This window comes from Dipodomys ordii, unplaced genomic scaffold (assembly GCF_000151885.1).
Source record: "Dipodomys ordii isolate 6190 unplaced genomic scaffold, Dord_2.0 Scaffold21, whole genome shotgun sequence".
In the NCBI taxonomy this organism is placed as follows: domain Eukaryota; kingdom Metazoa; phylum Chordata; class Mammalia; order Rodentia; family Heteromyidae; genus Dipodomys; species Dipodomys ordii.
Genome location: NW_012267237.1, coordinates 7,100,740 through 7,117,281, shown reverse-complemented (window position 1 = coordinate 7,117,281; position 16,542 = coordinate 7,100,740). Strand labels below are relative to the sequence as shown.

Genomic DNA, 16,542 nt, shown 5'->3' with positions numbered 1-16,542 from the left:
CACACACACACACACACACACCGCGGTCACGTGTACACTTCCCCCCTCACAGCGCGGTCACGTGCTCACCACACACACACACACACACACTGCGGTCACGTGTACACTTCCCCCCTCACACCGCGGTCACGTCCTCACCACACACACACACACACACCGCGGTCACGTGTACACTTCCCCCCCTCACAGCGCGGTCACGTGCTCACCACACACACACACACACACACACACACACTGCGGTCACGTGTACACTTCCCCCCTCACACCGCGGTCACGTCCTCACCACACACACACACACACACACACACCGCGGTCACGTGCCCACCTCCCCTCACTGCAGTTCCCGCCTCCCGGACCCAAGACTTTCCTTCCATGGGGACCGCTGTGCGGACCTGGCCTGTGCGGGCCCGGGTGCGCCTGCCCCGAAGAGGGAGGGCAAGACGCGTGAGGAAGGGCCTGGCGGGAGTGTCCGCGTGCGCGGCCTCTCTCCATGTCCGCACCTGCCGGCCCCGCGGCCTCCTGCGGGCCCCCGGACCCCGGGAGCGGATCCCAGCTGATCCCGGCTCCCGTGTCGCCCCGTCCCGGGGGAGCCGCGCGTCTGGCCTGCGCGCGCTGGGCGTCCATCTGGCGCGCGCTGGCGCTGGCGCCGCCCAAGGTGCTTCCCAGCCTCCAGTTTTGCATCCAGTGCCTGTTTTTCTCCTTTCACACTTAAGAATCCACTATTTCACACTAGGCATTGTAGACGCTTTCCTTTCCTCATCACCATTTCCTGTGATGGAGTAGGACAGCTGTTTACACAGGATTTAGTAAAATAGTCCAATTTAAAGAGATTTAGAGATGATGTATATGCAAATACCAAACGATTTTTTATGAGGGACTTTGACCTTATATGGATTTTGGCATCAACTGGGGTCCTGGAACCCATACCCTAAAGATAGCCAGGGATGACTCGATTTGTAAATAATTCATGCATAAAATAGTGAGCTACAAGAAGATAATATATATTCTCCACTGTTCCCTTTGTATAGAAAGTGGACACAATTGGTAACCTTTCAGATCGTTTCAGTATATGTTTATAATCATTTAACAATTCAGAAAACAGACTCCATTGGCTGAATTTGCACAGTCTTTTAGTAAGAGTCTGTTTCCTTCTAATGCAGAAATTTGCTCCACATCCATAGAAATAGGTTCACTCTGTACGTTATGATGCTGATGCTGTGTCTGTGGTGCCTTCATGGTGCTGCTCCTGAGCTTTCACTCAAGACTGGTGCTCTACATCTTGAGGCATACTTCCACTTCCAACTTTCTGGTGGCTAATTGGAGATGTGACCTTAAACTGGGATTCTAAGATCTCAGCCCCCTGAGTAGGTAGGATTACAAGTGTGAGCTATTGCATGACTGGTGCTTTCTCTTAAAGATGCTGCCCTTCTCCTCATCCTAGGTGGCTCTTCACGTTCTGGTTCTGTGGTAAAAATGAGGGAAAGAAGAGGACATTCTGATTAGAGCTCCACCCAATATATGCACCCATCATATCCAGGCAGACTTCGCTGGCTCCTAGTAGCATCTGAGCTGCAAGGGAGTCTGCAAAGAATAGCCTTTCCTGGGACAGTCAGGATTTCTATGATCTAGATAAAGGGGGGGGATGGTGGGGAAGGGAAGCCAGGAGTGGTGTCACACATCTGTAATCCCAGCTAGTAGCTACACAGGAGGTAAAGGTAGGAGAATCTAGGTCTGAGGGAAGCCCTAAGCAAAAATGACACTCTATCTGAAAAATAAAAAGGCTAGAGAGGATGGCTCAGGTGGTAGAAGGCTTGCCTAGCAAGTGTAGTACTGCCAAAGAAGAGGTGTCAGGTTTGTTAAGGGGATACATCAGGAGTCGTCTGTCTCTGAGAGAACTACCTCATCACTGAAATTCATTCCATTGTGCCTTCTATCCAAACAGTGCAGCCCCTTCTTACCTACACCCCTGCCTGCTTGGCCCAGTCTAAAGCAGAAGCAGGTATGGAAAAAGTCGATAGGCCTGTGGCACTTTATCACTTGTACAACATGATTTTCTTCTTGGCAGGCAGGAAAATAGCCCAGTGGCTGGAATATGCCCATTTTTGAGCCAGGATTGTCTCTGTGACCCAGAACTCTTTTTAAAGAAAATTTCCTTGTTCTTCCCCTCCCTTTTTGTTACTAACCTAGACTGTAGTACACATCTGTATAGTCAGACTCACCCCTTCCTTCATCAGGTCTGCTTAAGAATATTTTCTCCAAAGTGAAGTATGTAGACCAAGTTAATGTTTTAAAGCTTTGGCTACATAAACCATTATTTATCTGTATCACCCTTGCTAGTGAAAACTACGTACATGGATTTGATTTTTTTTAATAATCACTTTATGGATCTGTCCTTCACAATGCTATTGATAGTCATAAGTTTTCATTTCCTAACATCACAGGTGTGGGGTTTTTTTTCCAAATATAGTTTTCCTTATTAATAAGCACACTTTTTTCTTTGGCTGCTTCTAACCATTTCCTGTCTAGCCATCTGCTTCCTTCAGCTGCCACTCACTCCCCCGGCTGGTTCCAGCTTCGGCTCGCCCTGCCGTCACCCCTCCATATGATAGGTGCTTGGTTCATGACATGATATTTCATGTCCTGGAAGCATGAAATTGCACAGACTGAGGAAGAGCAGCCTGAGATCCTTCTCCTATTTCCTTCCCCACCTCCAATGGTACCTGACATTGCTGCTCTTTAAGTGACTTCACAGACTTAAAACTCTTTATTTTTAGTATTATTATCTCTAAGTGGTAGTACGAAGGGGTTTCAACTCAACATATTGTTTCTGGGTACAATGCATCTTGATCAGCATCACCCCTTTCATCACTTGCTATTAACACCATTGCTCTCTGTCTTGGACTACCAGACAAGGCTTTCCCAAATCTCTCACTGGAGATGTGTTAAGCTAAGCAGAGGGATCACAACTTCAAAGCCACCTTGGGATGCCTTTTTTCCCAAAAAAAACAATTTAGCTGTTGCTTTCCTATGTTCTAGTTTTATAAAGACATTAGGGTAGAAGGATCCTATATTTAATTTATAGATGTGGAATAAGTAAGTTTTGATAAAACTTACATATCACACAGTTTCTCGTGGCTCTTCATCTATACAAGAAATGAGCACGTAAAGAGTTCTCCTACTTTAGTCTAATCCTAGCCATACTTTGCTCAATGGTCTTGTTGATATTGGTTAATAATAGTTTCAAGTATATTAACATCACCCTTAAACAATACTTCAAATCATTTTATGGGAGAAACCTTCTTTTTAATGGACAGTTGATAATTCCCCAATAAAAGTTTGGATAAAGTCCCAAGATAAAGGTCAGCTACATTGTCTGACTTTGAAATAGTTCTGCAGTGTGCAGGCTCCGGGTTGCCATCCATGTTCTGAGGAGCAAAAGTCCCCTTTGAGCCCATCATTTGCTGTCGTCAAAGGAGATCTATCGTCCACATCAGTTCTCCTTTTATTTCCTCCAGGTTCTCTCTGGAATTGTTTTTTCAAAAAAAATGATTCTAATAAAAAGTATTTCAGAGTTACATAGATCTGTCAGAGCAGAAGGAAATTATCGACCGATTTAATCATGTATCCTGCTTTATAGTGAAGAAATTAAAGAAAGGAGAGTAAAATGAAAGCCAGCAAGAAAGAAGGTAGCTGAGTTTCCCTCCTGCCCACTCATGCTGTTGCAGTGTATGACGATCAGGAAATGTCGCTTCTGCGTACCTGCTGCCATCTGCCCAACTCCTCCAGGAGGAGATAGTCTCGGCCAGGTTGAGCTGAAATTTCGCCTTCTGATTTTTTGGATATTATTAGATCTTTGTATGAAAATGATAGCTTAACATGCTTAAGGAGATGACAAAGTAGAAAGTGAAACAAACAATGAATTAATATAGTCGCTACCGAAGGCACCTTTCCTTTCGGAGCCGCTATGACTCCTGCCTGATCACTGCAGTCACTGCTCCTTCCCTAGCGCGGCCTCCCACCACTGCAAAGCCATTGCCAAGGAATGAGCAGTAGAGCAGCGCTGACTCCATGCTTTTCAGAATGTTTAAATAAGATGTGCTTGTTCATGGGTAAGCCTCTTACTGATGCAGAATCATTGCTGAATGATTAAGAAACAGCTCCAGTTAAACGAACAAGAACTTCTGGCTAGGGGCAAGGCACAAGTGGTTGAGCACCTGCCTAAAGTCAGGCTCAGAGACAAAGGACACATTTTCTCTCATATGTGGAAGTTACATCTAAATTATATATATATATATATATATATATATATATATATATCATACACAGAGTCCTGTAAATAAATTTGCAAACATATTCAGGGAAGGATTCCAATGGTGTAACTCCTTTGAACAACTATGAGTTTAACATAATGAATACCAGGAAGCTGGAATCTGTGTTGTATGGGCAGGGGAGCAGGGGGCAGGCAAATGGAGGAGGGAGGTGTGAGAATGCAGTGATAATATTCAACATACATATGTGAAAATGGAACCTGGTGAACTGGGGAGAAGGGGGGTTGGGAGAGATGAGAGAGTGAGGAAGGGATGGCATGTATCCCCATGCATTGCACTCACAAACTGACATACTGGAGGGAAACCTTTTGGTACAACTACTGAAAGATAACAAGCACAAAATAAATTTTTAAAAACAAAAATGAAACAATCGCAAGAAAGAAGAAACATTTTATGTCCCTCCCCCATGGTATAACCCCTGTTTTCACTGTATTTGAGGTTGGTATGATTTGTGGAGGGAAAGGAAAAAACAAATTGTTTAAATAGGGATACAGGTGGACACTTTGCAACAATGAGATGTACAAGACGTTATGTCGAAAAACGAACTTTACAACTTTGGCCTGGGGCAAGCAGGGGGAGAGGAGATGGGAAGGGATGGGAAGGGGAAACAAAGGAGGAGGCATCAATGCTTGATAAGAAATGTACTCGTTACCTTGCCCATGTAATTATAACCCCTCTGTACGGTATTTGTACCCAAAAAAAAAATCAAGCTCCATGCCCTGACCATTCTTGTTAAAAGTGTTATATACAGTCCAGCTGGGTGCTGGTGCTCACACTTACAAACCTAGCTACTCAGGAGGCTGATATCTGAAGACTAAGTTTGAAGCCAGCCTGCAACTAAGCAGCAAAAAGCTGAAGTAAAGCTATAGCTCAAGTGATAGAATGCTAGCCTTGAGAAAAAAAAGCTGAGGGATAGTGTATAGGACCTGAGTTCAAGCCTCAGGACCAACACACACACACACAGAATGCTGCGATCCAGTGACAAACTGAAAATGATTCTTAACAGAAGTCCAGCAGCCATCCATAGGTTATCATTCATCTCTAACCTTTAGAGCCCCAACTAAAACTAAGCTTATCATAATGGAGAAGAAGGAAGACATGAGATTTTAATTTTCTTTCTGGAAAATCAATATTGAAATTGTGACAGCAAATAACTTCATTAGACTCTCTAGCAACAGTTCTAGGTTTTGTTTGGTTTTTGTTGTTTTTATGCCAGTCCTAAGCTTGATCTCTGCACCAGGGCACTGTCCCTCAGCTCTTTTGCTCAAGACCAGTACTTTATGACTTGGGCCACATCTCTACTTCTGGCTTTTTAGTGGTTAATTGGAGATGAGATTCTCATTGACTTTCCTGCCTGAGCTGACGTTACCAGGATCTTCAGATCTCAGCCTCCTGAATAGCTAAGATTACAAGTGAGCCACCAGTACCCAGCTTCTTTTTTTCTTGTATTAAATAAATATAGAAGCTATTTGCAACAAAGATTAGAATCATTATTTCAATTTTAATGATTTTTAGAGTCAGAATAAGAAGGTTTAAAATGTAGAAAAGAAAATGAAACACGAGCATTTTATTAATGCATGTTATAATAATTAGAGGTTTTATGATACACTTTACTTGGGATACTGCACAAATCCCATGATGCTTCGCATCTTTGTTCATTTACCTTTTATTGTTAGCATTTGTCCAAGCTGGTATAAAGACTTCATAACTACTGTTTTTAATAGTTGATTCATATTCCTTTGTGAATATGAGCTATAAAAATTCTGTACAATTAATTTTAACTACACATTGTCCTGTTATTCATAATATTTAATTCAAGGCAAACTATCAAGATTGTATAAGAGCTACAGTTGCGTGTAGCTCATATCAGCACATCTCATAAACCATATGATTTTCCCTTTCATTCATTTTGTTATTTGTTTGTTAGAGGCAGTGATGGTACCCAAAAGCAAATAAAGGTATATTTTTACCAGTTATATAGGGAGGCATCATAGTTGTTTATATGTTATCATGATTATGCATAAGAAGTGAAAGCATTGGATATTCATACTGATATACAACAGCTGATGTAAGAGCTATGAAACATATAGTCATCTTCCACTGTGCCCAGTCAAAATGTACCCAGCTCTGTTCCTCCCTCCTTAGAGCAGTTGTGTTAGACTTGTTCTCAAAAAGCCTGTCCCCTTTGTTACCAGCTACAGCCCCTTCTGCATATGTCCCAGCTTCCTCCAACTTCCATCTCATGATGACAGAAATGGTTTTCCCATTTTCTGGGTCCCCTACACCAAGTGTTATGACCCTGGCTTTTGTTCTTTGTTGGTGATGATGATAAAAGGTAGCATCAAGAATCATGCAGATGTTGCAGATGTTACAGATGTTGACTGTCTCATTTCTCTTCCACCAGTGGGATGGAGTAGGACCTCTTCCCGACTGCGCGGAACCTCCCAAGGGGATCCAGATGCTGTGGCACCCATCCATAGTCAAACCCTACCTCACACTGCTCTCTGAGTGCTCAAATCCAGACACGCTGGAAGGGGCGGCAGGCGCCCTGCAGAACCTGGCTGCGGGGAGCTGGAAGGTATGGCTAGTTCATTATCATAAGAAAGCAATCTGGAATTATGAGCAAGTATTTAGGAAAACAATACAAGTGTAGTTTTGAGAAATACAATTTAAGAAAGTTTCTTTTAGGATGTTAGAGATGAAAAAATATATTGAGCTATTGGACTTGGAAAAATGTTCGTTTAAAACTAATTTCTTCTTAATGGCTCAAAGATTCTAGAAGACCACTGCAACACGAGAGGCGAGCGCAGTCCTAGAAAGTGCGGTAAGAGGCTCCCCTCCTTGCATACAGCTGAGCTTTCCAGGAATGAGTGACATGGTGTTTTCACAGCACTGTCTCGAATCACAATGGGATCTAATCCCTAGACACCTTGTCTAAAAACGTACATAAATGCATAAAATGTTGCATCAGTTCCTAAAGAAAAGATACCTGTGAATTTTAAAATTGTAGTATAGACTGACAGGGAAGTTCTATTGCTATGTAGGAGGGGGAGTAATACTGAAGTGTAGATGTGGCCATTAGGAGATTAGCAGGCCCTTCCCCTCCAAGTCCTTATAAACTGACACTGTTCCTGCTGATTCTCAACAAAAACCATCATGACCTTCATAGGAGGTAGACAGGGGTTTGCCTTAGGAAGGAATTACTTTGGTTGCTAATAGTAACACGTGCTCATGTAACTTGTTCCATAAATATGTGCAGAATGAAGATACGTGGGGAGAATGACAGAGAAAAATCAAGTGTTTTTTTTTTCCTTTTTTTCTGTTATCATCATTCATTGAAAACCAAGCCTGGTATTTGGGATAGTCATCAATCAATCTTTTCTTTGAGTTTCTTTCTCTTCAAAATGATCTGAACACTGACACATGGCTACAGATAATTTCCAGGTCAGAACCATCGAGGTGTACATACCCGCCTAAGCACCTGTTCCCTCATCTTTGCTTATAACTCATGGTGTCTGCCTTCCTGTCACTCCCCCACCCTCCCTTCTCCCCCCCATTGCCACAGTCTGACCTTCGGCATTCCCTTCTTCCTCAGCTGGGACGTCCAGGTGAGGTGACGCAGGCTCACATGTTTTCTCTTCAGAGTCTTAGGAATGGACACAATTCTCCCTTTTGTTCCCTGACCAATGTTTCCACTTAAAGACTTGAGGTAAGGCTGGGCAGGAAGTAATAATGCCTCACTTTCAATCAGAAATGGATGGAGAAAAGTTTCTAAAGCAAGTTCCACCAAGCAGAAAGTTGGAGTCATTTTATATAATTAGAAAGGAACTGATAACTTATCTGAAAACCCTTTTTATAATACAATTTTTTTAAGTTTGGAAGGACATAAAAAAGTTTAAGAGCTGGGAAGGTGGCTCAGTGGTAGAGCACTTGCTTTGCATGCATGAGGCCCTGGGTTCAATTCCTTAGCACCACATAAGCAAAAAGAAAAAAGCCGGAAGTGGTGCTGTGGCTCAAGTGGTAGAGCGCTAGCCTTGAGCTGAAGAGCTGAGGGACAGTGCCCAGGCCCAGAGTTCAGGATCCACGACCGGACCCAAAAAAAATATTTTAAAAAGTTTAAGAATTTTAGCCCACTCTTGAAAGCTTTGACAGGCCCCAATCCTAGACCCCTGCCTTTCTGCACATGGGAACCTGAGCAAATTACAGCACTTCCTATGTCTGAGGTGCCTTATCCTTAAATAGAAGATCACAGCTGCCTCACACACCTGAACACAGATCCATCTCAATGCTGAATGCAAATGCAGAAGTAAGATATCCTAGTCCAAGGAGTGTCACTGGTGTGTCCGGAGGTATTCCTGTACTGCAAATCTCCAGCCAGCCCCCTCACCTCACTGCCCTACCTGAATGGATTTGAACAGAGCACAAAGATCTAGACACCATTAAGGACAAAATAAAGTATGACATCTTAATATAGGGTGTTCCTATTTTACCTGTTATCTTAGGTCCTTACTATGGCAATATGGTAAAACATAGTTGGATTATAGACAATTATGAATGTAGGATTTCAACTTTTACATATTCTCTCTGTACTAGAAAAAGGAGAAAGGAACAATATGTGGAAGGCTCAAGTGAAACTTCTGGAGTCATAAATATAGTGTCTCAAGCAAAAACTACAGGGGATGGGATTAAAAGCACATTAAATACTGTGAAAAAGTAATTCATAGAGCTATGCACAGTGAGTAATACCTATAACACCAGCTACTCAGAAAGCAGAGATCAGCAAGATCACTGTTTGAGGCCAAAAAGTTAGTGAGATCATCTCAACCAACAAGCTGGGTGTTTCTTTCACATCTATAATCCTAGCTACATGGGGAGCGTAGGTAGTAGGATCCCCAGTTTGAGGCAACCCTAGGCACAACCACAATATCCTTTCTGAAAAACAACTAAGACAAAAACAGGGAGTGTGGCTTACCTTGTAGAGTACCTGCCTAGCAAGCACAGGAGCCTGAATGCAAAAGCCAATACTGCCGTAAAGAAAAGAAAAATATCAGTGAACTTGAAGACAGCAAGAAGAGTGAAATACAGGGAGGAAAGAAGAAGAAATGTAGAGCTTGTCCGTGCAAGCATCACATGTGATATAATGTAGTGCGGATCCACAAGAGAGAACGGAAAGAAAATATGTAAAGTAATAACGGTGAGTGTTTCTCCACGTTTAATGAAAACCATCAGTTTATAAGATTGAAGCAGTTGGAGGGAGGAAGGCCAGACCAACACAACAGACAAGAAGAGACAGAACAAAGGATATCACTACATAGTGCTCAGAACCAATAATAAAGAGAAAATCACCAAGGCAAGCAGAGGAATAAGACTTGTTACAAAAGAGAATTGCACTCCATTTAAATGCCACATTCAAGATGATGTCACCAGTCATCCGTTCCTTCTTCCTGCTGAGCTACTGGCTGTCCTTGAGAAGCACATCTGATTGGTAAGCCCCAAGGGCCAAAGCTACTCCCTACCTCTCTTCACACCCTGCTGCCGGGTCTGTGCTTGGCTAAGCAAAAATGGTCATGTTTAATTCAAACAGTATCTGTTCACATGTCTTTCCTGCAGATGACAGTCTTCTTTGTGTATAAACGTCTTTCAGTTGTTCAGGATTTCCTAGCTCATATTGTGGGCCAGAGCATCCTCAGATAGACACATTCTATAACCCTTTATTTGGCTCTGTGATTCAGAGAGCAATAAGTAAAATCCATAGGAGTTACAGAGGACTGTTGTCTTCCCATGTCAGTTCAACAGTGTTCAACAGGCTGTAGATGTCAGTAATGGTGCCCATTCCTTCAGTTCCTAAATCCTGACGGTTGTACGCCTTAGGCTCTGCATCTTACATGGGCCTAGCCAGTTGGCAGAGATGCAGGAGTATGTCTGAGCATGTAAACTTAAGTCATTGGAATAAGAAATTGATAGATCTTTGCTATTTTTATATGTTTAAGTTCTCTCCTACTTTGGCTATGTGCTACTAGTTGTCGGATGTTTTCCAGCAATGCCATAGTGCTGTTTCAGCAAAAACATATAATATTAGTTTGGCCCAGTTATCCCCAGGGTGACATCTCTCTCCATATATCCAAGGACACTTATTTGTTACATTTTTCTATTGCTAGTGAAACAGACTATTGAGAATAAGTCAGAAAAGCTTGGAAGACCTGAGGGTCAGAGGTACAGAATAGAAGCTGTTCTGTGTTTTAGACAACAGCTAAACACTATGACCAGTGGACATCCATCCATATTGGACTATAGGCCACAAGTTAGAAAATTCAGGGAATAATTCTCATAAGCAGACACACAGACACATGACCAAGATGTGAGAATAGAGAAAGAGGAGGTAAAACATAAATAGAGAATAGAAAAAGAGTTAGAAAGAGTAAATATAAGGCTGCAAGAAAGTAAAGCTATCAGAGGTCATTCAATGTCTCGGCTCTTCTCTGTCTTCTAGTAAGTGACGGGCATAAAACTGGTCATCTGTGGCCAAGAGAATGCCAAGTTATTACTAGCAATTTTAGGAGATAGAAAGTATTTTAGCACCATTTCTATCGCAATGGCTAATTTTGATTCTTAGGGTATCAGTGGTATTTTCAAGTCTTAGTTCCCTAGCACTCCTAGAGAAAAGAGAAGACCTGCAGGCACACAAGGGGTTGCAAAGGAGTATTTCTGTATAGTGATAAATAGATGCATGTCTACAAAAGAGTATCCTTGTCAAAATTAACCATGTAATCACCATCAGTTAGTTAGATGGAAGAGATATAAAGATGACAAAGATATATAGAGGTAGAAATAGATACTTTTTTTTCATTTACTACATGACATAGAAAGGGAGGGAGATGATTCTGAGGTAAGAGTAGAGATTATCACCGAACCAAATGCTGATGAATTATCACAATTCCAGGAAGATTCAAAATGGCTTTTATAGAAACTGGGTAGAAAAATTCTTACTTTAAAAAGACAGTTTCACAGAAACAATTTGGGATAATTAAAATATTGACTGAGGATATAGAGTTGCATTGACTTTCATACACACAGTGCTACTGTCTGAAATCTAGGCATCTCACAATGTGTTTTAAAGCAACTCTGGAAATTCAGTATATTTCTTTAGTAGTCCTTAACTTTTTATGAGCCCACAAAAACAGAATTTTGCATGGAGATTGCTTTTTATGGACCTCATCTTCTGAAACAATAACTTCTGTTTATGGGGAGAGCATACACACTCTTTTCCTGTAACAAATTGACTAGAAAACCAGATCTTCATAATGGCCCTAAACACTTTTTAAACTTTAAAACATTCTTTACTTCGTTATGAGCATCAGAAAAACCTAATGGCATTGTGGCAAAAGTAAAGTGATGAATGTTTCTCTTGACCAACATGGATTCCAGTTACATTCTTCTTATGTGCAATGTGGGTGTTGCAGAATATTAAAATGATTGAATAGAATAGTTTGAAGATTTCCAAAATCTGGATGAATAATCCTTCAGCTCCCATTGTGGAATGTTTCTAGTGTACCTGAGCTTCATGAAAACCCACAATTTGAACTGTAGAAATATCCTCTACTAGCTGTAAGACCAAATGGTTTGGATATCCTTCATATTTAATTTTTCCCTAATACATGAATATTTTCAGAGGGTTGTTTGCCTCTTTATTTTAAAAATAAGATGTGGTGAAGATAACTACAGAGTGATCAAGTAATATTTAATGAGCAAACATAGCAATATATAATAAAGAAGGAAGAAGAATCTCTAGCTATATAGTCCAATTGAATAAAAAAATGTAAGAGAACTGGGAAATCAGAGACTTGCTTTAGAGACCGGCCATGAGAAGGACACTGAATTTGGCACAGTTGATCAGCTACCGTGTCACATAAAAGGAAACCAGGGTAAAGTGGTGGAATGCAACAAATAAAAATAAGAATTATAATTTGGCATCTAAGAGTAAGCAAATTGGCTTTGTCCCTGTTAACAGTGTGAGACAAAGCATAAGTTTTAAATGCAGAAAAACAGAGTTTTGAAAGACTATGATGAAAATGGAGCATGAAGCATCATGCCTCACAGATTAGTAACTGGGCCAGAATAAACACTGGGCACCTCCCCCCCTCCCCCCCCCCCCGGGAGGGCTGAGAACTGCATCAGTCAGCAGTCTCTGAGAAACAGTACACTCCAAGGAAATGAGGACCACAGAAATGTGTGTGTCCTGGGCTATGAGGCCAAGTGCACTGGGAGAGGCCAGATAAGGAACAGACATCCACAGGGTGTGGCCCTCGTACACATGACTTAGAAAGTTTCTTCCCACAAAACCCAGAATATAGTACTAACTCAAGACTGTGGCTGAACTGTAAACTCCTTAAACATACAAATCAACTGTAGAAAAGACCTATATTTTATAGTCTTATTATTTTTTTATAGCTTTGATTTCATCACTGTTGTTGGGTAATTTGACTTCTGAAGTCTACAGAATTTCAGAACTCCACTCGGATGGAGTAGAAATACTGAACTAGAGATTTCCACTTCCAGTTAAGATGCCAACATGTTGAGACAAAGTCCACATTTACCTTCCTTTGCTGCAAACATATACATGCACACACGCACACATATACACACATACACACACATAATGCAGAAAAGAAATGTATGGAACAGATTCAGGGAAGAGTTAAGCATTAGACAGAGAAGAACAGTGATCCCCAAAGACAGGAAGCGGGGGGGGGGGTCAGTCCTATAAGGGGTACATCTTAAAAGTAAGGCTCAAGTCTCAAGGAAATTCACTGCATTTAAAAGCAAAGATTTAAAATGCCTGTGAGAATGAAAGTGTACCCAGCACCCAACAAATTCATATTAAGAATAGCTGATATAAAGTTGATATAAAATTGCCCAACAGCAAATAAAAAGGAAACAGTCATTCACAATGAGTATTAAATCAGCTCAGAACTGACACAGATGTTAAAATGATCAAACAGGAGATTATTATCATTGTTTCCTACATGTTCAGAAAGTTCTATGGAAACAGAAAATATTTTAAAAAACAACAAAATATCTAGAGTTGAAAGTATAACGTTTAAAAAAAAAACAATATATGGGATTCAACAGTAGATTAAACCACAAGCAACAAGATTAGTAGACCAGAGGATAATATCAGAAACTAGCAAAATGAAAAACAGGAAAGAAAAAGAAATGCAGATCTTCTATGATCACCCAGTGTCCTAAAATATGCCCAGGTGCCATCTCCCAAGTAAAGGAGAGGAAAAGGCAAAAGAAAACAAAAAAAAATCATTGGAGGAATAATAATTCAAGTTTTTTTCAAATTTGAAGGAAACCATAAACTCACAGATGCAAGAAGCCCAAATAAGCCCAAGCACAGGACAAAGGAAGGAAGTCCAGCCTGGGTACCTCAACCAAATCTTTCAAAATCAGTGATAAAGAGTCTATCTTCAAAGCAGCTAGAGAGGGAGAAGACATGTTCCCCACAAAGCAAGACCGAGTGTTCTCCTCAGCACAGTGGACAGTACCTCTCCCCATCAACACCAGCCCGGGAGAGGACAGGACATAGGACATAAAAGAACTAAGGAAACCCTGGGCCTCCTGGCTTCATCTCATACTAACTGATTTTAGTTTGGTATCAGGCAAACACACAAGACCCTAAAGAAAACTTCTGGGCCACCAGTTACACTTAACTATGTACACTTAACCTTAGACATAGGTAGTTGTGACTCTATTATGAAACTCCTTCTGAGCCTTGTTTAAGACATGGACTATTCAAGAAAGAGCCATTGTTCTTGGACAGCCAGGCCAGAAAAGAATTGCACCATAAAATTTTTTGTTAAATTGCTGAAGCCATGTTTAGAGTGAAGGCAGCTCAGATATACTTCCTTGGTTCTTCTCTTCCTAGGAAAACAAATGCTCAAAATCCTCCAGTCAAAGGCTCTAATACCAGGCAGAGGGGCCCCAGGATTAAGGGATTCATTTGGCTTTTGAAAAGACTCCTAGGGGAGCAAGGAGCCACTTCAAACCTTCCTGATACTTTTGTGGAAGTGGTTAGAATTCTCTGGCTGCATTAGCGATTGCCGTGGCTTTGATCTTTTCTGCATAGAGCCATTCATTGGAGAATGCTTTATTTAAATAATAAGCCCTTAGTGCTGCAAATCAGCCTGACCTTTCCACTCATCAATTAAACATGTTTAAATCTCCCACTGTGGGCCAAAAAGGAGAAGACAATGGAAGTGAAGAGGCACACAGGAGTTGGTCTCTTTGCTTGCAACGTAATGAACATGGAAATAAAAAGTTCAAGAAGTCATTATTAATGCTGTGATAGGAGATGTCTGTCCCAGAAAGTGGTAAGGGAGTGGGGGAGAGGAGCTCATTTCCCAGTATCTTCAGAACTCACGATGGAGAATTCCTTTGAATGCATTAAGTGGAGACGGTATGTTCAAGAAATGGCAGCTGCAATAACAAAGAGACCCCCAAATACCCAAGAGGAGGAGGAGGAAAGAAGACAGAGTTCTTTTCTTCTCTCCTGATGTGGCAGTAAAGGGCAGGGGTTAAGGACACGGAGCTCCCCTCCCCACCTCAACTGAGAGATGGTGGGCCCTCTTCAGCATGCAACTCAGCAAGGCTGTTCTTGGGAGCACCAAGCAAGAATCAAACCAAAACTCAAGTCCACAGCAAGTGATGTTTCCCTGGGAAGATCAAGATCACAGCTCTGGTCCCTGCTTATAGTCTGAGCTCCTCTTCTGGTTCTCAGGAGACAAATGAGCCAGAGAGTTCAGACTCTGCCAACAGTAAGAGCCTGTCATAAGGTTAACCTAAACCCAGATTCAAGGAAAGTAAAGTTCTGTACTCTGTACTAACAAGACAAAGGTTCTCTAATACATCTGTGTTGCAAAACACATCTTAGTAAAAAAGCACTTGCCTTTGAGTTAGCCTACTTCCTATGGTTTCCACGGGAACTATGCTGTGCACTTGCAAGGCGGAATGCCCTGTCAGCACAGTTGCTGCAGCCTGTGCCCTTAGGACAAATTTTAAATTTTCTCCATCTCATCACCCTACAGAAAAAAAAAAAAACCACGTGACATTTCCAAAATGGGATGTATGTTCCCTCTAAAACAACAAGAAATCATGTAATTTCCTCTTTTGATAAGGCACCATATTCCAGAAGAAAATAAGTGTAGACATAGAAAAGTTTCCTGACTTGATGTCAGAAGATGTGAGGAAATTAAACAACTGCATGAGTCTTACTGTCTTGTCCCAAATATAAATACCACTGGAGCTGCTCTGAGCCCCGTGGCCAGGAGGGAGCCTGCCTTTCCATCAGGGTCCCACTGCACTGAGGCCAGAACTGTCGCCAGGTCCATTCAGAAGCTCCATCGTGTCAGTGACTCCCCTAGTCAGTGCCATGTCCTGCAGCACCACTACGGAAGGGCAAGAGGCTCAGAGCAAGACCAGGAAAGGCTTCGTTGCCTTCTCTGTGAGGCCCGTCATCTCAACAGGGTCTCATTTAATTCCCTTAGAGGCTTTTCTAATTGCCAGTCACATACAGAAATGAGACCTCCAGTATAACATTCACAACCCTTCCTGTGTCCACAAAGGCGGGTATTTTTAATTGAAAATTACTGGTCCTTGAGATCGCTTAATGGCTGGGAGAATACCTAATGTGTGCTCATTTATTTAGTGAAGAAAGGAGCACATTTCACCTCAGCCTGACCTTCTTCACTTGTTCTGACCTTGAAAGCACATCAAAATGGTTTCCCTTCCCTCTCCCCTGGAAATTCTGCTGATTGAATGTTAAGATTTTCAGAACTGTATGAATACATGCAGCCAAATTCAGTCTTTGTAATAACCAGACTTACATTTAAAACCTACAGGCAGACAAGAAAAAAAGTAGAACATACACATAATAGCTACCATGACCTTAATCCACATTTTTACTTTTGATTGTTTTGGTGACATAAGGAAATTTTTCAACAATATTCTTCAATGGAGACACCATTGTTTGTTTGTTTGTTTTTCAAAATAATTCTTGGAACTCTGAAGAATAAAAAAGTATGATCTTAGGACACGATGGAATTTGAAAAGCTGACATCTGAGTGCTGAGTCTGTTAGAGACACAGCCTACATGAGGAGCACCTTGCACTGACAATGCCCATTGCCATAAATCCTGGAGTAGACACGGTTCCCT

General features: G+C 41.6%; 1 protein-coding gene across 2 annotated transcripts in view; it reads left to right on the top strand.

Annotated features, from left to right (window-relative positions):
• Ctnnd2 (catenin (cadherin-associated protein), delta 2) overlaps positions 1-16,542 on the top strand; it is a 349,057-nt gene that overhangs the window by 220,470 nt on the left and 112,045 nt on the right. For both annotated transcript variants that reach the window (XM_013013886.1, XM_013013885.1), the window contains exon 9: positions 6,733-6,906. In XM_013013886.1, the coding sequence (XP_012869340.1) occupies positions 6,733-6,906 (174 nt within the window). The remainder of the gene's footprint in view (positions 1-6,732; positions 6,907-16,542) is intronic.